The sequence below is a fragment of the Hipposideros armiger genome, unplaced genomic scaffold (genome assembly GCF_001890085.2).
Source record: "Hipposideros armiger isolate ML-2016 unplaced genomic scaffold, ASM189008v1 scaffold_913, whole genome shotgun sequence".
Classification (NCBI taxonomy): Eukaryota; Metazoa; Chordata; class Mammalia; order Chiroptera; family Hipposideridae; genus Hipposideros; species Hipposideros armiger.
The window spans coordinates 447,601-470,531 of NW_017732263.1; the positions used below are offsets into that span (position 1 = coordinate 447,601).

The following is a 22,931-nucleotide window of genomic DNA, read 5'->3' on the forward strand; positions in this document are numbered from 1 at the left end:
TTCTTGTCACTAACTAGCAATTTTCTCGGCTGCTTTTGGTTGAAATTTCCTTGTTTGTAAAATGAGAAGAATTTGACTAGATGATCTAGATAGTTCTTTAAACTCTACTATTCTATAAATATAAACAGAACTAATTACCATCAAATTGCATTGTATCAGTTCCCTGTCTGGAGTTTAAGCATACCAGTCACTCTCGGTTACTCACTGAGATAACTTTAAATGTTCTTCTGAGGCATTATACTATGATAATTTTGTTCTTCCTGTTGCTAGTGGTCAGTTGTGCCAGGAAAATTTGACTGTCTTGAGAATCAATCCATGTAAATGCTATGTGTTTTCTTCTGTCTCGCTCTTTTAATATCAACAAGACTTTATCATACTTTATTTGGCAAGCTTGAAAAAGTAGCCATTTCCCTGTAGAGCTACTGCTTGATTTGACAATTTCTAAACTGTTTCTTTTTTTCTACTTTTTGTAAGATTATTTCCTTTGGAAACTATTTGACATAAAATAACTATTTTGCTGAATTTTGTTTCATAAAGCTTTTTATCAGTGTTCTTTTCATAAATCAGGTTAAAATAGGAACTTAACCAAAAGTTTAATTTACTTTGAGATGATTTATAAATTTGAGAGGTAGTTGAGGGAATGAGAAAAGGGAGGCATATTTTTGCTTTTAGCTGTTTTTTCCTCTAGGTCTTGAAATTTTCATTCTTCATTGAAATCGAGTGGATAGAAGAGCTTCAGCAATATTGATAATATTTACTTGACTTGAATGGTGGGCACCTGGGTTTGTTTTGTTATTCTTAAACCAAAATAAATGTTTTCATATATGCATATGCATTTTTGATGTATAGATTTCACTAATATAAAACAAAATTTTAAATCAAGAGAAAATAGGAGGGAAAGGAGCATACAAAAATGAAAGACAATCTCCTTAATTTTGTCTTGTTTTTTATTTATTTCTTTTACTAGACTGTAAGTTCTATGCAGTTAAGATATTTTTGACTGATACATCCCTAGTGCTATGACAGTACTTGAAGTGTGGAAGCACTTAATAATATTTGTTGAATTATTCTCCCCAGGTAGGCAGATAGTTTTCCAGAAAGATGGTCTAATTAGGTTATATATGATTTGTACTTTGCTGAATTAGGCTAGCTTCTGTTGAAGGGAAAGAAGTATTATTTAGCAATGAGGATAAAGTTCATTAGATAGAGTCTAGCGCATTCAGTTTGTTTGAAAAGCTAAGGTTATAGTGATTTTTAAATGTACCAGTTTGGCTATCTCCTTTGTTTGAGATATTACGCTTTTCACCTCATTAACATCTTAGGGATATTTTCTTAGTCACAAATAGAACTGAATGAATCATTGCAAATTCACATTGTTAGTGGGATGTTTATACTTGCCTTAAAGATTAAGGATATTTCATATTATCTACTTATAAAGTAAAACAGCATATAATGATGATAACTTGAGGTGGAAGATTTCTTTAGAAAACTGACCTAAAAGAGGGAGAGAGGTAGTATAATGAAAATGAGTGTCTCATAGGGTTTTAAAGCACTATACTTGTTCCCAAAAGTATAGAAGGATACCTCTCCTACCCCATTTTGAAACCAAAAGAATGCTTTCAAACTAGATAAAATGACTTTTGACCATTTGGAAAGTAAGCTTTTCTAGCTCATTTATAAATTACAGTTAATTTAAAGGTTTAAATGTATGTGACCATTTTGCTTAAAAGGCAGTCTGATTTATATGTCAAATACAGTCTGAATTCTTTCTAGCATCAAATTGATTTTTCTTATATTTTCAAAAGTCTTTTTCTAAGTGATTCATTACTAGTTGGAAATTGTCTTGATACATTGTGAAAAAAATTTTAACCTAATTCAGCTGATAATATGCCCATTTAACTATAGACTTTTTGGGGTGGAAAGGCATGCTCTTTATGACATTGAAGCATACTGTTTGACAGGAATATAAACTGGTTATTGACAAAAAGCATTGTTAGATTTCCTGGAATATAGAGGAGGCATCAGTTTTAGATAAGCAATGCAAGTTGTTTATCCATTAGAAAATTGGGTAGCTCTTGTAATTTTTTAAGTTACATTATATTCATTCATACATTCAACCTTTAAATACCAATTTTAAAGATTTTTAAAATTTCCTTAGTGTTAAAAGTACAAAAGTAAGATTCTATTTGTGATTTTCATTTAGAAGCTTTGTTGTGTTTCTTACAGTCATCTTATTTACTTCAGCACACATATTGAGACATTTCTAGAAACGCCTTAAAAAAATTCACTTGTTAAAAGGGATAATAGTGGGAAAAGACTTTGAATTAACAAAACTTAAAAACAGAATATAAAATAATATTTCCCCGCCTGTTAAAACTGAATTAATATAGAATCTTGACTCTTAATGCTATTCTTTTTTTATTAAAATAGATAAGACAAAACCCGTGGCTTCTGTAACTAATGCCAATACTTCTAGTACACAAGCAGCTCCTGTAGCTGTTACAACACCTACTGTGTCATCTGGTCAGGCAACACCTACATCACCTATTAAAAAGGTAAGCCAGAATTGTGTTTGTTAAAAATACATATATCCTGTTTACATACCATTTGGGCTAAAGCTTAAAGTTTTAAATTTTTATAGTTTATTATGAAAATATTTAAGGTTTTAGAATAAGAGTATATATTTTTTTAATTTGACTGAGGTTTCCTGAACTATATTATATATATTTTTTTAATACTTTTTGCAATTCGTATTACAGTTGATAGTTATCACAAATGAATGCCAGGTTAAAATTTTCCTATGAAAACTAATCATGGTAGTTTTTATTTCTGTTGAACTTCTGAGAAACACGGGCTTCATATCTTTTATCTCTGTTAAGTAAAGGTGTAGCTTGATAATTTCACACGAGCATAAATTAAGCACCGAAAGCACTACCACAAGTCAATGAGAGAACTAGAATCTAGATTTTCTAACTCAGTACAAAGCACCAGGCATGTAAGTATGATATACCAGTAAGAGCATGATTTAGGATGACAAAGCAGAGATTAGCTCCTGATCCCACCACTTCTTATGTTGTTATGATCTGAGTGAGTTACTATCTTCCTTATCTGTCAAAAAAAAAAAAACCACGATAAAACAAAAACAATAAATAAAGAGACAAAGTAAGTTAGCCTTGTAAGCTTTGGTTGAGAGAGCCTGGCTAGTGACTAACCCTCCCAAAATATTAGTTTCATTTCTTCCTTTTCTGTGTTATTCGGTTCTCCATTTATTCTCCTTTTTTTTGTCTCCTTTTCTCTACCAAACATTGCTTTCCATCTAGTGTGTTGCTGTTTTTAAAGACTTTGTTTTTTCCCTGCTACTCCAGAACCTGTACTTTTTTTAACCCAAATTAAAGATTAAGGGTTCTGTTTTGGTTTTTTACCTACTTATCTTTTTTTAAAGGCTTCTTTCCACCAGCCCGTACTTATCCTTAATGAGCATACTCATTTCCCTCTCTGTTCACATGCACACACTTTTTTTCAGAACCATTTAAGAATTGGTTCCAGTCAATGTAACACTTGACCTCTGAATACTTCAGCATGTATCTCCTAAGTACAAAGTCATTATCCTTCTCTCCCACTCTGAAATTATCATACTTTGAAATTTAACTTTGATCTAATACTATTATCTTTGTTCACTAATGTATAGGCTACACTCAACATTTTCCCAATTGTCCTTCTAAGTAATGTCTTTTGAACTGTTTGGTTTTTGGTTTTTTTTCAAATCAAGAGTCCACTCAAGGATTGCACATTTTGTTTAGTTGTCATGTCTCTGCCTTTGGACTTATTTGGCTACTTGTCTGACATTATTTGGTTTGCATGAGTTTGAGGACTGATTTTAAATCACTGTTTCTATCACAGTGTCAGTCTTGTTAATCTTTGGATTTGGCTCTAAGTGGTCAAAATGTGAATTTTTAAAATCATAAACTAGAGAATGTTTTTAAAATCCATACTGTTAGTAATAATCCTCCTCTAAAACTTTGCCTAAGGAAAGCAATAGTGTGAATTCTTAGTGGCAAAAATGTATGCCTTTCACTGGTACGGTTTGAATATCAGGAAACTATATCAATGAGTTGTCTTAATCACCTGTTAGCACTAGAAGCACTAGAACTTAGTGCTTCTTGAATTCAGTTAGAACCTGTGTTCATGATCATAATTATGTATGCTTTAAATGAAATTCTCCAGAAGCAGCCGGTCTGCAGAATTTGAAGACGGTTATCATACCATAACTGGTATCACCATGAGCTACTTTAATTAAAGTTTTATTTAATTCTAGAACACATGAATACTAAACTTCAGCTCTTTTGATTTATTATCTCTTAGAACTGTAGGATTATTAAAAGTTCCCAAAAGGTCCATCCCCTTGGAATAGCTGGCTAAGAAACTGGCTGTCATTCTTTTGAGTATTTACTAAGCAATCTCCTCCCTACCCTAGTCAAATAATTACTGTAGACTCCTTATGATCAACTATATTTTTCTCAAGAATAACCCCAGATTTATGACAACGTCTCAATTTATGCCAGCTGCCCTGACTTAAAGCAGGTAACTTAATAATCCTGTTAGATTAGTGGGCTAATAACCTCTTTGCTTATAAAATTCTTATTCAGAATTACCTCTGATACAGAATCAGAAGTAATTTAATTACATAATTAAATTGATCTAATGAAATTCCAGTTCTCAATTTCAAGCATCATAACTTACTTTGAAGATTATATTGTTTCAGTCTTTATTTTTAAGGTTTTGTATCCAAATTTTATTCAAAGCAATAAAGTCATGGTATACAAAAAATTTGAGGGTTATTTTTATGGATGAAGCAATCTTCTTATCAGTATTTTATGATTTTAAAGACCTGTAATTATGTTCAGCGATACTTTATGTACTTTAATTTAGCATTATAGTGTTTCTTAAGTTTGGTTCAAGATTTTTCCTGTAATTTAGAGACCTCGTATACTATTTTTTTACATGAATTATTAATTTATAAATGCATCTTAAAAGATTTTGCAGTTAAGAGTTCTATCTATTCTTAGATTCCCACTCACTACCCTTCTTCTAATATTTAGACAAAGTTATCTTAAGTTCTCTAGCTTCCTCCACCAGTGCATAAACTACACGCACGCTTATGCGATCTCATGGCAAGGAATAGATATCAAACCAGGAAGCTCTAAAACAGTATTAGGTATCACTTATATTTTGAATAACTCAGAATAACTACAGAGAAACACAAAAATGTTTACTTTAAGTCATCTTCCCTTAAGTTCTCAACTCTTCAGCTAAAAATAAAGAACTATTTGTGTAGCGATGAGGTCAAGCATATGATTTGTGGAGATGTTAGCTATAAAACCATCAGTTCAATTTTATGATTTAAAATTTTAACTAACAATAAATTTATATAATTCTCTCTAGTGAAAATAAATATTGTTGGGATTTCTGAAAAAGATTGCCTATCTTTTTGTATATGAGCATAAATTCCGTTTTGAGTAAGTAGATAGTATTTCAGCTAAACAAAGACAAAGAAGATTTGTACAGTTTGTTGGAAGGAAGAGACGAAAACAATGTGAGCCAAGTAGGGATAATGTGGAGTATTTTGCATGAAAAATGGATAGCCTAGTTTGATTAATGTATAGGGTACATATACAAAACAGGAAAAGTAGAGCCAAATTGTAGAATGTCTTCATTTCTATGGTAACATTTTTATAATTTAATAGATAGTAGAGAATTATATAAGATGTTTGAACAAGGCCATGAGAGAATTATTCTTTATAGAATATTATTCTGACAGCAATGTACAAGTTTGTTTGAAAGTGAGAGGCTGGTTGAAAGGTTTATTAGAGAGTCATTGAAGCTGCCCAGGATGATAAGAATATAAACTAGAAAAGTGACAGTGGTCTTGTAAAGGAGAGAAGGAGATTTAGAGACTTGGCACTTATTCTATAGATGGAGGAAGATGACAGAGAAGTCTAACATGAGTATGAAGTTTCAAAAATAGGAGATTGAAGAGATTATTGGTGCCATTGACAGAAGTAGGGAACTAAGAGTTGGTTTGGAAATGAAAGTGTTTGATTTTAGACATGTTGAGTTTCAGGTTCTGATTATTGTTCTAGATAGTCCACTGTGCAGGTAAACAGAAATCCAGGACTGAGAATTTAGGAGTTAGACTGAGCTAAAGAGTAACAAATTTGAGAATATGCTAAATATAATTAACATTTAGCCAGAAGAAGGAGAGAAGACCCTACTCCCAACCATCAGGAGAAGACAGCAGAAAGAGCAGATGGGAAATCTGAGAACAGACTCTGAGTGCTTGTGTTACAGGGCTATGACAAGGCAAGTTGCCTACAACAACAGAAAGACCGAGAAAGGGGGTGATCAGCAGAAGAGGAGGAAAATCAAAATAGTGCCTTGTTAGAAAGCTAAAAGAAGAGTTCAGAGAGTAGGTATAGTTGAGTATTTCAGAGAGGTTCATTTATACACCAATAAAAATTAAAAGGTGCTTTTAAACGCATAAATCAGAACTTAAATGTCAATTCATGTTAGGCAGAGTGGAAGTATATCAGTCATTAGAGTGCAACAAATACTTATTTCAAAATTGATAACACTGCTTCATTTTTCTGAATTCTAAAATAACAGTAATAATAGTATTTCGATGGGTGATTGTAAGGATTAAATGAGATAACTCATGTGAAGCACTTAGCTTAGGGCCTGGCACCAGTAAACATTTGTTATTAATTAAATTAATTAAATGTGAGCTTCTTTTGTAATTCAGTAAATGATATCTGCTATCTGACTATTTTATTATGGAGGAAATAACATTTGTTTTTAGTTTGGGGGAGGTTTTAGTGCAGAGGTTAGTAACTATGGTCTGTGGGCCAAAGCTGGCCCACATTACCTGTTTTTGCACAGCCCGCAAGTTAAAACGGTTTTTACATTTTTTAATGGTTGTTGGGGGAGGGATCAAAAGAAGATTTTGTGACACAAATTGAAATTCCAATGTTTCTAAATATTTATTGGAACACAGCCACGTGTATTCACTTAGGTATTACCTATGGCTGCTTTTGTGCTACAGCAGCATAGATCAGCAGTTACAACAGAGACTGTGGCCTCCAAGCCTAAAATTTACAATCTGTCCCTTTACTGAAAAGAGTTTGCCAACCCCTGTTCTAGAGTACGGACTTCAGTCTCGGAAATGAATCACTAGTCGCCTCAGCGCCAATCCTCTGACGTAAAAATACTACAGGGGTTCCTGAACTTATCAGTCAGCAGAGCTTCTGGTGTTTTACTAATGTTTTTCACAGTGCCACTCAGTCAAAAGAAATCCATGTTTGTTTCATTTATTAAGTAAGTACAAATAAGTTAATAATGGCAGTTTGAGCAGTGTCCAACAGATGTCACTGTGCTTCTCTTAAAACTTTTAAAATACTTCTTAGTGCACCTGGGATTCTGTTCTGTGTCCTGGAATTCCTCTGCACAGTCTGGAAACTGGGGAATGCTGTATATCCTGTGCCTGTTTTCCATCCTATTGATAGGAGTTAATATTGGAAGTATCGCAGGTCTCTTTATAACAGTTTTGTCTGTGAAGTAGCCCTCTGAAATCATGGGTACTTTAACAAGCTCTGTTAAACTGCTAATTACAGCAAACTTTGGCAATAAATATGAAAGAAAGGGTCTTTTTTTAAGTATCTATAGCCTATGCTTGTAGCAACTAGTTAGTTTTGCTATGTCCACCCACCTATATTAAACTGTGGTTGAATATTTAAATTCTGTAAGTGAAGCTGATGAAGTGAACTAGTTAAAGATAACAATTGTTTCATTTTTAGAGCTGCTGGAAGGAAATCCCTGGAAATGAAATAAATATTTGTACAAAAAAACACTTTTTAGTTTGAAATGTTTAAACTAATGTTTGGTGGAAAAATCAAACAGTAAATAAGGTTATGATATTTAACATATTACTGAAATAAGTATTATAATTAGAAAATATACCAGTAATTACTTTTTTTGTTATGCTGGATTTAAAAATGTTTAACCCAAGTATATAAATTAATAAAAACAATTCAAGTGCAGTAGTTTGTTCACTCACATACTATAATATTATTTGCTCTATATGCCTTTAACTGCTTTAGAAATTTCTCTATTAGATTCTTCTCAGATTCTCCCATGCTGAAAGGGGAACTCGTTCCCAATGACTTAAAGATTGGATTTCTTACCCCGTTACTGGGATTTAATTTATTTTAAAAAAGAAAAAAAGTGTGTTTTGCTCATAACTTCCTTTTCTGTTTTCATGCTTTCAATCTTTATCTCTTTACCTGTCTTATTTTAATTGGCTTTAGTATGATTTCATTGCTCCTATCATGCCTGTGGTGGAATCAGTAGATCCTGCATCATGGAGGCAGGGCTTGCGCAAAACTGGCATTGTTCTTGTGCCCAGTAAAGGTGAAAAATCTATGGTGAGGCATTTCTATGTGCAAGGATTTATGTTAGGTTACAACATAACAAGTTTAATATGAATATTGGTTCCAAAGATGCATGGTTTTAAGTCCTTATGGTGTGCTTATTTCTGTTCTCTGTATTTGCATCATAATATTTCTGCGTGATATAAAGTGTGGAGTGTGTTTTCTTAAATCTAACTTCTGGAAAGGGAGTTCATTCCTTTTTCAGTTTTCGATCTTTACACTTTTGACTAAGACATTAACCTACTTAGTAAAAGTGTTTCTCTTGAAACTATTAACTATAACTTGAGACATTTTATCTGTGAACTTAGCATTTCCAGCTTAGGGACTGATCTGTTTTGATCATTCTTTTTTTCTTTTCCTTAAAAATTAAATAACAGTTTCCAACCTCAGCTGCAAAAATTTCTTCCAAAGAAGAAGAGAGGAAAGACGAGTCTCCTGCGTCTTGGAGGTTAGGACTTAGAAAAACTGGCAGTTATGGTGCACTCGCAGAAATCACAGCATCTAAAGAGGCTCAGAAAGAAAAAGACACTGCAGGTGTCATGCGTTCAGCTTCAAGCCCCAGACTTTCCTCCTCTTTGGATAATAAAGAAAAGGTAATCAATTGCACAGTCTGGTTTCTGTAAAAACTCTAATGATTTCTTTTGCAGAAACATTAAATCTGGTGGGTTTTCTACTATGTATCATTAGATCTGTGTTTCAACTTGGTTCACCTGACTTAATAAATTTCATGACAACACAAATGTACCTGCCGTAAACAAATATCTATGCGGAATTATAAGTATTGGGAGGATCAAACTATACTCAAGTAAAGGAACCCTTTATCTTACTTGTGAATTTACAATAAAATGTATCAAGAAGCAAGCTTATTTTGTTTTTCAGGGAAGTTTTCCAAAGTTTAGGAACACATTTATTCTAGAATGCGATTATGCTCATAGGTTGTATTTATCCAGTACCTGCAATTCAATTTTTTTACCTAATTTTTCATCTGATACATCACAAGCAACTTTTTTTTTTTAAGATTTTATTGGGGAATTGGGGGAGGGGAACAGACAAGTTGCTGTCCTTTTATTCTTCAGTCTAGCTGTGAAGGACGTCTCTTCACTGACCCATGTTGATATTATCATTGCACTCTTCCCAAGTGAGGCAGTCGCTCGCTGGCCATTGGACGGTGGCTCACGCCAGCTGCCGGCCATTCACGCTGGCTGCCAGCCACTCATGGTAGCTCACGGCAGCCCACTGCAGTAGGGGCTGCAGCCTACGCCATTGCCAGCGACTCGGCAGTCCAGCTCCAAGTTGAGCTGTTGTTCGCCATGTTAGTTGTAGAGGGCACAGCATCACTGGCCCTCATATGGGATCCAAACCGGAGCCCTGCTGCTCAGAGCTGGTGCTCCCAAGCCAACTCTTAACCGACATGCCCACAAGCAACTTTTAATGAGTAGTTTTGGTTACATTTTGAAAGTCAGTATTAAGTTTCATCAAATACAATGTACCACAGTTCATTCAGTGTTATTTTATATAGTTGAATTATTTATTTTCTGCATTTTTCAATGCTTGGGTGTTTTTTTCCGTTTAGTTTTTCCCTCTATTTAGGAGTGTTTTCCTTGTATCAGAAATTCAGAAATGGAATTTCCCATCAAGTAATTTTAATATTTTTTATTTTATGTAAATTTATTGCCCATTTGTTTCCAACTACTTGATGCTAATATGAGACTGTATCAGATGCCCTTGTCACTACACACTCTCCCAGATTTGGATAAATATAAGTTAAATAATTTTTGTTTTGAATATTTTAATGGTTTGAAGGCTAGGATGTCAAGGTAGTAAATACCTTATATAACATGAATGATTGGGACTTACCAGTGAGCCATATTTGAGACCTTATTTCTCTGGGATATATAAAGACCTTTTACCTAATGATACTGTATTACTTTAAATCATCTGTTACAGAAGTTTAGAAAAAGTCATGAAACTGTGGAGGAATGTTTTTTGGAGAAAGAAAAGAAAATTCGTTTGAATAAGCTGTCCTTTAGTGCTTATAGTACGTGACTGTTGATAGACATCAATTGTAGAGTCTAAGTAGGAACTGAGGAAATACTATAAAGTGAACTGTAATGGCTGTGTTATTATACATTTCTGGACACTCTTTAATCTCTTAGCAGCACCTATAAGTATCACACAGATTTATTTTCATTCATTTTTCTTCCCCTGTTGTATAGGAGAAAGATAGTAAAGGAACTCGGCTTGCATATGTTACACCTACAATACCAAGACGACTAGCCAGTACATCTGACATTGAAGAGAAAGAAAACAGGTGGATTCATTATGATTTGCTTTATGTTTTTATTAAAATCTTTATTATCTATTATGAGAGTTAAAGCATGAGCATTGTTTAGTTATGTGATACGGATTGCAGGAAGAGATGGAGGGTATTCCTGATAAAGAGTACACCAAGTACTCCTCAGGAGGCTCTGGCTTGGTATGTTCATGAAATAGTAAAAAAAAAAAGCATGGGGTTGGAACAGAGTGAGGAGACAGTGGTGGCAGATGAGGTCACAAACTTAGTAGATGCTCTTGAAATATTTGGAACAAATAGAAAAGAAAAAAGAAAGGACAAAAAACCCTTAATTTCATTTGTTTCTTCCTGTTTTTCAGCACAGAGTGTGAGAGCTTATTAATATAATTGTAATCATGTAATATCCTTCAATTTTGTGTCTTGACTTTTTTTTCTTCTAACATTTCATGCATAGTCTTATATGCTAACATATATTTTCAATAAGCATTGTTTTTCATCAGTACGTAATGTTCCATAGAGTAGATCTGCTGAGGTTAAAGTAACCATTTTCTGTCCTCAAGCTGTGGACATTTAAACTGTCTGATATTTCGTGATCATAAATTAAATTTCTGTAAGCATCTGAATTCCCGCCCTGTAATTAGGATTAAACCTTAGGATAGAATCTTAGAACTGGAATCACTTCCACTTCTTAATAAATATTCCAAAGTATTTTCCCAAGAGATTTTTCTAGTTTCTACTTCTAATGTTTATTAATTAAGATTCAGCTTAACACTATTTACAAATTATCTACCAGAATCTGAAGGATATTCTTTTCACAGAGACTCGTCAAGTTTGCGAACAAGTAGTTCTTACACAAGAAGAAAATGGGAAGATGATCTCAAAAGGAATAGCTCAATTAATGAAGGATCAACTTATCATAAAAGGTAATAATATAATTCTTAAGTAACTTTCATGTATTCTTTCATAAAAAATGTGAGGCAATTGGTTTGGACCCCTCAGTTTAATATCACATATGAAAATATGTGCTTTTCTTAAATATATCATTTGTTGCTTAAATAAACATTCATTTAAAGACACAGAATATGTATTTAAAGATGGGTGAAAATTTGCTCCTACTAATTCCTTCCTATTATATTACAGTGAGCCCTCAGATAACCTTGTCAGTAGGTTCTGCTTAAGCAAAATGACATATAATGAAACTAATTTTACCATGGGCGAATTGGTATAAATGAGAGTTATGTTCCTGTAGCATCTCATCAATGTTATAATGAAATGATCTTGAGCAAAATGACGTTATTTGAGGACATATATATGTTTTTTTAATTAAAATTAATTTATTATGAAGTATCTTTTAGATCGTAGCATATTAAAAAGAAAATCCTTATATAATTGACTAGAGCAGTTGAAATAGATCAACCTGGTCATCATTTGGTGACCTGGGAAGTTTTCACTTTTCTTAGAACTCAGAGTTATGGAAATGACTTGAATTATTGGGTTGTCGGGAAAGTCATGACACATTTGCATTGAAAAACATAGAAAAATACGTCATTACTTTCCCAACGACCCAATAGAATGTTGGTAATATCATATTGGGGGGGGGGTTATAAATTGTTCCTTTGCTAAAAGCAACTAAAAAGAAGGGTAAAACACAAAAGTATAATATAGGCATGGGTTGTTCCTAGGGGTGTGACCCATTGCTGAAACAGTTTTCTTCAAAAATGCCAAAGTCTTAACTTGACCCCAGTAAAACCAAACCAAAGTGTTTTTCTCAGACCCAGCCTGGCATGACCATCTGGTCTGGAACAGTTCCAGAAATTGTAAACTATCAGATCATCTTTGAGTCTTGGCGGGGAGGCAGTAAAATGATACACTACCAAATTAGTGAACTTATCTAGACTCTGGCAAGTTGTGGGTGCAACTCTTGGTGCTGGAGCTGGTGGTGTATTTAGGAACACAGCCTTTTAGACTTTTCCTAGCCTTGGGAATCTGTATAATGTATAGACCTTAATTATAGAATACACATATGGACACATCCTATATAGATATGACTCTTTCCTTTAGTTACTCCTTTGGTAGAAGACAAGATGATTTGATTAGTTCTAGTGTTCCAAGCACCACATCAACACCAACAGTTACCTCTGCAGCTGGGCTTCAGAAAAGCCTGCTTTCCAGCACAAGCACTACTACAAAGATTACAACGGGTTCTTCCTCAGCAGGCACACAAAGCAGGTGAGTCACAGATAAATTTTGTGTTGAGGCTTACTGTGTGCTTATGTATGTGCATGCATTTCTGTTTAGAAGATTGTGGGGCTCTGGATTTTTTCATTGACCTTGTTAAGATTATTTACAAAGAAAAATTGGTTCCATTCCAAAAACAGGCAGTTATGCATGTCTGGGGCGGGGGGGTAAAAATTAAGTTCCTGAATTACGAACTTGCCCTGAATTAGGCTGCTTAAAATATAAATTGTTCTCTGTGACAGCTCTGGGTGAGCTTTTGGGTTCCTAGATGAAAGATGTCTTGCCTTGTGTTTTAAAAAAATCCATCCCTGTAATCACGTGTTTTCAGCTGCTAGAAAGTGCTTTCATTGTTTAGCTGTTTTCCTTTTCTCTTTTTGTGTTGCTGCTTATGATGCTATAGTACCTCAAATCGTTTGTGGGCTGAGGATAGTACTGAAAAAGAAAAGGACAGTGTTCCCACGGCAGTGACCATCCCTGTTGCTCCAACTGTTGTAAATGCTGCAGCCTCTACCACAACCCTGACTACAACTACTGCTGGCACTGTTTCCTCCACATCAGAGGTCAGGGAGAGACGCAGGTGTGTAAAGGCCCTCACGGGACTTCTGATGATATCTTGCCCGGTGATGAAAGTTGTTTGTTTTGTTTTTCCATCTTGTGAAGTTGTTGACCATCTCTCCAAGAGTAGGTTAATAAATGAAATAACCTGTAGCAGCTCAGAGCTATGCAAACTGGTCTAATTAGCCATGGTTAGCACTTCGGCTTGATAACCTACCTCTGACAGATGTTTTTGTTTCAAGACAGCGAGCCTAGACAGTTGTCTTCTTACTTAACCATGTTAGGTTTTTTTAATGGTTGTTTTAACTCACAACGTTTCTGTGATGAAGATCTAAACACACAGAGTCACACTTATAGAAAACCAGATGTAACATGACAAAAACGGGGTTTTGTATTTTTCTCATTGTTTCCCCCCATTCTTCAGAAATCTGATGGATATTAAACTGTTTTTGTTGTTGAGACTTTCATGTTAAGATTCTCTTGATGAAGAAAGGCTTCTTGTGCATATGTGGAAGCCAAACAATTTTAAGTATGTTAGTACATTCATTTAGTTGTAATTCTGGTACATAGAAGGCACTCAAATTAATTAAATTTTTTTAAGGGTCTGTGACTTTATTTTGTGTGCGTCTACGCGCATTACTTGTTCCTGCTACTATTAATGGTATGGAATCAAAGATGTGGAAAGGAACTTAGCTATTATCTTTTGTGATATCCTCAATTTACAGAAGTAAACTGAGATCCAGAGATATTAAGTGACTCTTCCACTTTTGTTAATATGTAGTTAATTAGTGTGAGAGCTAAGGCTATGCCCAAGATTACAGAGAAATCGGCCCAGTTTTCTTTCTGCTATATCATGCATAGTCCTTAGCTTTGAATGTTGTTTTTCCTCTTGAGAAAGTAGAAAACCTTAGGAAGCTAACTGTAACCTTTTTAAATATTTTATTCTTACAAAATTAAAGTAGCTACATAGCTGATATTTTCTTTACTAAGATACTGACCAGATTAACTTTGTTTTATTTCTGGCACACAGTGTTCATAAACAGACAATCATATACATCCTTTGCTTCGCAAAGTACATCCTTCCGTTAGAGTAATATTTGTGGTGAATATATGAAAAGTAACAAAATGTTACATTTTTAGATGTTATATTTTTAAATGTTAAATATTTTCTTAACTATCATTGCATTTTTAGTTTCTGTCAATATATTTACATTTTATCTCTGTTTTTATGGTGAAATTTAGTGATACTTCAATAACATGCCTATGAGCAGTTCGAATTTTGTGATTTGAATACAAGTATAGGTCATATCATATTTGAATTATTCTTTCTATATTTTTCTATAAATTTAAGTCAGTTTTAGATTTTTGAAGTATTCTCAATAAGACTATACAGCCAACAAAAATTAAAGAAGTATAGGTATCCATCATTCTCTTCTAGTGAAAATAAATTTGAGTGTTTTGCTTTCATGGTGCTGGGGGTGGGGGCGGATTGAAGGGTGGAAATGGTCAGGCGTCCTTGGTTTTTTTTTCCTTCTTCTGCCTTAATCCTAAAATTAGAGTTCTCTCTGGATTAGAATTTTTTCTGTAAAATGAGGTGTTTGATTTATATAATTTTTAATTTCCAAAATCCTTAATCCTCTTGCATTCCATGCTTTAAAATTTTTTCCAGTGACAAAGTCCAGTGGATGTCTCCCCAGAATCACCTGTTGTTTCAGAACAAATAATAAATCTTAATCTCAGATTTCTTTATTTTTTATGTTGTTGGAGTTGAGTTTCAACTTTTTAGAATTAATCCTAAAAGACATTGAACATTGAGAATTAAAAATTTAAAGATATTGTAAGGACAGCAAATTCTAATAGCATAGGAAACAAAATGTGTCTATTGACGTTGTTCCTGGTCTCTATTACAGAAATTTTGTTTGTCTAGCATTGTGTCAATAATGTTTGCAGTAATATTAATGTTTGTGTTTTGTTTCACGTCAGACATTTGTTTGCAATTTTGAATACATTGTTGGCCTTTTCTGTTTGTCTTTTAATGAGATTTCATTAATTCTTTTGAAATGTATATGGTTGAAAATTTGCCTTCAAAATGTATATTATGAGGATTTAAGAATGTATTGTGTCTGACAAAAGATAAGTCAATACATTTATGCCATGTTTGGTACCCTCACATACGTACTTTGGGATATTATGTAAAATTACCATGCACACTATTAAATTCTACAGTATTTTAGAATTTTACTGTTTTTCTTGGTCAGGATTAGATGAGGGGTTCTGATTTTGATAAGATTTCCAATGGATTGATTGGGGGGGTGGGGAGTAAGGAGGAGAAAATAGCTTTAAATAGATGGAGCATGCTAGCAAATTCTTTCATTGTTTTAAGTATTTCTGCTTCTCCATAGTCTTTTCAAACTGTAAGACAGTGCCTTACTGATAACTTCATATTTGTAGCATGGATTCACATGGAACTGTGCTTTAGTGTAACTACTCTCTTTCATCATTTTCCTCTGGCTCAGCCAGCTCCCATTTGCCCATTTATTTTCCCCCTGGAAGGAAAAAAGCTAAGTGAAACAAGAGTTGGTGTTCAGGTTTTAAAAGATGTAGTTTGGTTGACCAACCAAAATATAAACGTTATAAATCAATATAAATATTTCAGCTAATAAATGCCAGTGAAATATATTTGGAATGATTGTAGTTATTGAAAAAAATCCTTAATTTGAAAATAACAACCTTTGGGTTGCTCAGAAAATAGTAAGCAATCTAAGACAACTAGAAGACTACTAAAGAGTAAACTTACATACCCTTGTAGTTATAAGGAAGACATCCATTATGGCAGTATGACATAGTATAGTAAAGATTAAGGCAGCAGTGGAGTTTGGTATATTCTACTGTCTTTTTGATGATCAGCTCTTTGGAATTAAAAATACATAAAATATATTATTTTTCTCCTCTCCATCCTATTCTTAGAGGTCTGCTGTGTATAGGCACCTCAAGGATGGAGAAAGGGACTGAATATCAGATGGGAACTGTCAAATGTGGGAAATATATGTGTTAGAAATTGATAGGCTAGATTTTTATGCTAATTTGGGGCAAATGAATGGAAAATTTAAATGAACAGATTTTACAAGTCTTTTTTGACTATTAATTTTTACCCCACTAACCTGCATATATTAAACCGGATATGATAAGTTTATTAACTTTCATGGCAACTTGAAACTGTTAAAAAAGAATCTAGGCTCCTTGAAAGAGAATGTGATGGTTGATTAGTGCTATTTGCCATAGGTTAAAACGGCAGCAAAGTATTGGGTTGTCAGAAAAGTTATGACACATTTTTGCAATGAAAAACATCCCAATAACAGTGGAAATTGCCTTGTTCTAAACTAAATATACCGTATTTCCCCATGTATAAGACGCTCCCATGTATAAGACGCACCTTAATTTTGGGGCCCAAAATTTGAAAAATAATGTATTACATAAAGTTATTGAACTCAAGTTTTATTCATCATAAAATTCATACAACTCCTTATCACCGTCAAAACTCCCTCGGGCCGGCCGAGTGGCACGTTGGTTAAGAGCTGGCTTGGGACACCAGAGGGCCCTGGTTCAGATCCCACATATGAGGGCCAGTGACACTGCCCTCTACAGCTAAGATGCTGAACAACAGCTCAACCTGGAGCTGGGCTGCCGTGACAGCGGCGATGGCATGGGCTGCAGCCCCTGCTGCAGTGGGCTGCCATGGGCTCTGTGTGTAGCCAGCAGCCAGCGTGAGCGGCCAGCAGGCAGCGTGAGTGGCCATCCCAAAGCCGGTGACTGATCTGCCTCACCCGGGAAGAGCTCAATGATGGTACCAACTTGGGCCAGTGAAGCAACGTCCTCCACAACTAGACTGAAGAACAAAAGGACAGCAACTTGTCTGTTCCCCTTCCCGCAATTCCCCAGCGCTGTTCCCATCCCCAAATTCCCCAATAAAAATCTTTAAAAAAAAAACAAAACAAAACAAAAACTCCCAACCATTAGCTTGTCCTCATCTGTGTCTGATGACGAATCACTGTCTTCATATATTGCCTCTCATGGCCTTCTTCTGCCGTGGCATTTTCAGTAGGATTTCTTCTTCCCGTAGCCAGTCTCGGATTGTTTTCTCAGTTGGAGGAGGACCAAACTTACGTTCAGCAGCACGATTGCCATTCAGTTTTGCAAACTGGATCACTTTTAACTTGAATTCAGCACTGTACGAAAATCTTTTCTGAGCCATTTCTGGGCAGAACGTGGCAAAATGTAACCTACCATAATATACCGGTAACAAGTGCAAAACAATGAACACAAAGACAACAAGCTCAAAAAAACAGGAAATGCAAGTTAAAAAAGTCTACAACCACTGTATAAGACACACCCAGTTTTTAGACCACAGATTTTTCCGGGAAAGGGTGCGTCTTATACATGGGGAAATATGGTACATAGGAGTTAGAATTTAACTATATACATAGCAATTAGAATTCAATATGTTCATGCTTGCTTTTAGAGCAGTTCATGAAATGCTGAAATGATATGCAGCCATATGGGCTGCTATACACTTTTTGTTTAACCAGATTTGCTATCACATTTAGATTTCATCTCCTTATATTATTTTCTTCTTATCCCAAAACCAATAAATTGCATAGGACCAGTTGGTGTATAAATAAATGTTAAATGGATGGATAAAAAAAAATAGCCATTGGACCATACTTTCTAAGCTGATGTCTCATGGAGCACTTGTCCACATTTAATTCAGTGTACCACCAAAGAAAAAAAAGTATTCCCTACTTAACTGATTTGGAGAAATGCTAGGTTAAATACAGTTAAACCAGTTTCTTCGCTCGGTACTTAGACCTTTTAATATGTTGTGATTTACCTAGAGAAGCTTAGAATGTATGCCATTTTCCAAATTAAAAAACCAGCTTCAACAAACAACTCCCTCATATTCCAGAGTTAATGTTTCTTAATAACAAATTTATTGGTTATTCTTTCTCCTTTTATATAACTTGTCACAGAAAAATTGTTAGAGTTATAAAAATAGGAAGTATCTGCTAGATCTAAATAAAAAACTTAAAACTCTAGCGAGCAGATATATAGACAGAATGAAAATTCTAAGGCAGCCCTGCAATACAAAAAGAAAACTTCCAAGTAATACTGATCATTGGAAGTTTTTTTGTATTGCAGTACTCTGTTTTTGCTTGTTGAACCCTTTAATTAATTATTTAATTCTTGACATAGATTGCATGCTTTTGAAATTATGCATATCCTAAGACAGGATAGAAAATAGATTTATAAGATAAAGTTTACTAAAGATAAATGCCAAGCCCTCTTCTTTGTATCAGAAAATCAATTACCCAAGAGTAATGCTGAGTTTAAAGCAATTCATGTATAAAACCACTTGAATTTTTAAAGAACTCAAGTATGAACAAGAGTATGATGTCTGCCAAAAACATCATTAGTGAATATACAATGACAAGAATGCAGGGTGTGCTTACTCACTGGTCATTCCTTACCCTGAATGTTGCATTCAGTCCTAACCATTGTACCATGAAAAGACATAGACAGCTTAGAGTTTAGCCAGATCACTTCACATATGATCTAGGAATCAAAAAAGGGACTTAGAGGAATGGCATTACATGGTTTAAAAAACAAAAACAAAAAAAACCTGTAGTTAGGAAGAACTTGAAAAATATGATATGTTAATATGATTAGTTCTGTCTAATCTAAAAAATTATCAGAGTGCATTGTTGAATTTTGAAGTGGGTGTAACCATTTTCTGAAGACCCCTTAACACCCTTTAAAATGCTAAGCTTATATATGTTTCATTCACACACATTTGTATCTAATTACCTTCACAGGTATTGTATCTCCAACTAACAATTGTTATTTATTACTGTAGATCATACCTCACTCCTGTTAGAGATGAAGAGTCTGAATCCCAAAGAAAAGCAAGATCTAGACAAGCAAGACAGTCTAGAAGATCAACACAGGTATATTTAATGTGTGTAATATATAAAACTTCCAAATAAATTACCTTCCCTATTCACTTTTGTGTGCAATTACTGATGTTAGTATATAATGTAAGTAAATCTTTAAAGATACAGGTTGCTTTTAGTACTCCTCCCATAACCTTTTTATATGGTTACACTGTTAATATTACATTTAATCTAATTAGCGTATGCCTTGTACCTCTGAGGATTTTTTTATTCCTAGTATGGTGTCTGGCACAGAGTATCTGATGTGTTAAAATGAATTAATCATATATGATGTCTAATAATTACTAAAGAATCCTGTGAATCTGTAGAGTTGAGGCAAATAGCTTTATTAGGTATATCAGACAGCTACTGTGCAAGTGTGAGAAAATGTCACTCAGACTAGTTGTCATCTCCTTACTTCCTCCTTGCTGTTCTAATTATATCCCATATATCCCTTTGTGGCTTTCCTTTCCTCCTTTTGAGGAGCACCAATGTCTAGATTCAACTGTCTGATCCTTACCGTTATTCACATATCAAGCTGAACTATTTCCTAGGACCTCAACGTATTTTTTGTCTTTGTACCTTTACTTCTTGAAATCCAACCTGTTTTTCAAGACTTAACCTTCAAAGTTATTTCTTTACTGAAATTTCTGTGTGCATGTAATGTGTAAAAACATAAGTATGTATAAATCCAATATAAACTGTATTTTTGGCTTTTCCTTTTGCTGAACTTTTTGGGAATGTTTGTGTTCATTTATTATTTCTGTCATCTCTTCTGCTATTCTGTTAATTACTTCAATATAGAGATAATTTCTCACACATATTTTATATCTTCCCCAGTACCTATTAATGTGCTTGCTCCTGATGATTCTTCATAGAATGAATGTGACCTGCTAAGTAGAAAATTGTTTCAGTTTGCAAACCAATGCCATATATGCATATTTGAATTTTAATACATTCATATTTAATCTATCTACTTGTAAGAAATGAGCATTAATGCTTTTCATAATTAAATTTACCTTTTTTATGTGCAGGGGGTGACACTGACTGAGCTTCAGGAAGCTGAGAAAACAATAGGAAGAAGTCGTACTACCCGAACCAGAGAACAAGAAAATGAAGAAAAAGAAAAAGAGGAAAAAGAAAAACAGGATAAAGAGAAACAAGAAGAAAAGAAAGAGTCAGAAACATCTAGAGAAGATGACTATAAGCAAAAGTACCCCAGAACGTATGATGAGGTAACAGTATACCAATGACACAGATAGGTCAAAAGGTAGATAATAGTTCTTGTGACTCTCAAAATACAAGAGAGATTTGTATACCAACAAACCATATAAAAAATACTCAAAAGGATTTTAACTAGAAATCTGAATTATTTTGACATGATTAGAACATTAGTTTTCCATTTAAGTGAATTTATGTGTTCTGTATGTTTTTAAATGTGTTTAATATTTCAAGTGGTTTTTTATTCTAATATTTCACAGACTTACCAGCGTTACAGATCAGTTTCAAGTTCAACCACTCCATCCTCTTCACTTTCTACCATGAGCAGCTCACTCTATGCTTCAAGTCAACTGAACAGGCCAAATAGTCTTGTAGGTATAACTTCTGCTTACTCGAGAGGATTAACAAAAGAAAATGAAAGAGGTAAGAAGACCAAATTTTGAAAACACGTTTCCTTCAAATAATCCTTTGAATTGGTTTTCCCTAATTATTAATATTTCAACAGGAAAGAAACAACAATCTAAACTGGGAGTCATTCTGCCTAAATGATATGATCTTTGAGGATGAGAAAAGTAGAAAATAAAAATAAAAAATTGTATGACCTGGCATTGATACGTATATCTTTATAACCTAAGGTGTCACAAAAATCTTTATGTCTACTAATATAGAAAAGCCAGTATAGAAGAACTGGTGGGTGACTATTTCCAGGAGTAGTTTATTAGTGCTTTAAGTTATTTCTGACCTATTACATAGATTATATCTTTTAAATGTTTTTCACGAAATTGTTTTAAACTAAAATCACTTAACATATGTAATGTCCTTGCTAAAACAAATTGCTGGGGTTAGCCAAGTGGCTCAGTTGGTTAAGAGCTCGCTCAAGAGTGCGAGCTCTGAGCAACAGGATCACCAGTTCTATTCTGGGCCTGAGCTGAGCTGCCGCTGAGCTGCCAACAGGTGGCAGGGTGGCTCAGCTAAAAAAAAAAAAAAACAAATTGCTTATTTCTTGAGAAATAGATTTTTTTTTCAGCTAGATTGGCATACTTACGCTCACTGTTAACATTTCCTGTTATTTCATATAAACTTTCTATTTAAATTCTAATTAATTTCTACCTTAAGTCAGAGATGGCTACTGAATAAAATTATTTCTAATTATAGACATTTTATGCTTTAAAAGCAAAATCTCATAGTATTAGTCATGATAATAGTAGTAATTATGTAGGCTAAACTTCAGAAAATTAAGTTTTTCCTAATTTCCAACTGGCTTTTCTTTTGTTGGTCATTGAGATATTTAAGTTCTTTGATCCACTAAGATGAGAGGCCCACATGTTTATAAAATTTTTGATCTAACATTTGAAATTAGGGATATTTGCGTAAAAGTTCAGATTTCCATCTCCTGTTGAATAATTGTAACATTTCATATCACTGGGCCTGAATTGTCACGTCATCAGTTGGCTGGAGCCAGGTAGTAGCAGCCCCCAGCGCCTCGGAATAGTGCCCCCCGCCCCCGACGCACATTACATACTATGTTACCTAGATTGCCACTATAGGCATTGGAGTTGGAGATCTTTGCTCTAAACTAATTCCAAAAATAGCTTTAAAGACCACTCTTAATACCATAATTTTGAGGTATCTTTTGCTGTGACTCTTTGCTAATGACATAAGGAGCCTTTTAAAAATCATTTTAACATTATTTTGTTCCATATATGTTTACTTTTTAAAGTATTTTCAAAAGCTCTAATATTCTTCTACTATATATGTCTGAAGCTATTTCAACGTCCCAGGAAGGAAACAAATTTTAGGACTAACGTTTTTTTTGTTTTACATTGATTTGTTTTTAATCAAAGATAAATATTTTTTCAAAAAAAAATATGCTGCTAAATCCTATCGAATAGAAATTAAATGAATGCTGTATTCTATTGCATGAGGACTGGGAACAATAGAGGCAGAAACTGATTATACGATGCCAACTAGCTGTTACATCATTAAGAACTGTTCGTTTGTTTGTTTTCTTGAAATGTTAACTTTGGGTATAGTAACTATCTCCGTATCAGACATTAGTAAGTGGAGCCCCATTCTCTTCTTAGGAGTCAATTCTTTTCTATTTAGTAAATATTATTAAGTGTTTCTTTTGAGCAAAACTTTTGTTTTAGGCAC

The 22,931-nt window shown here is 34.0% G+C and overlaps 1 protein-coding gene across 13 annotated transcripts in view; it reads left to right on the forward strand.

Moving 5' to 3' along the window:
• Nucleotides 1–22,931, forward strand: part of PPP1R12A (protein phosphatase 1 regulatory subunit 12A) — a 162,845-nt gene that overhangs the window by 107,730 nt on the left and 32,184 nt on the right. For 5 of the 13 annotated variants that reach the window (XM_019630445.1, XM_019630441.1, XM_019630447.1 and 2 more), the window contains exons 9-18: nucleotides 2,431–2,555; nucleotides 8,361–8,477; nucleotides 8,861–9,076; nucleotides 10,700–10,794; nucleotides 11,595–11,699; nucleotides 12,838–13,005; nucleotides 13,415–13,591; nucleotides 19,481–19,571; nucleotides 20,591–20,791; nucleotides 21,038–21,200. In XM_019630445.1, coding sequence (XP_019485990.1) covers nucleotides 2,431–2,555; nucleotides 8,361–8,477; nucleotides 8,861–9,076; nucleotides 10,700–10,794; nucleotides 11,595–11,699; nucleotides 12,838–13,005; nucleotides 13,415–13,591; nucleotides 19,481–19,571; nucleotides 20,591–20,791; nucleotides 21,038–21,200 — 1,458 coding nt within the window. The remainder of the gene's footprint in view (nucleotides 1–2,430; nucleotides 2,556–8,360; nucleotides 8,478–8,860; nucleotides 9,077–10,699; nucleotides 10,795–11,594; nucleotides 11,700–12,837; nucleotides 13,006–13,414; nucleotides 13,592–19,480; nucleotides 19,572–20,590; nucleotides 20,792–21,037; nucleotides 21,201–22,931) is intronic. The other 8 variants (XM_019630449.1, XM_019630446.1, XM_019630452.1 and 5 more) reach the window with 6 other exon arrangements.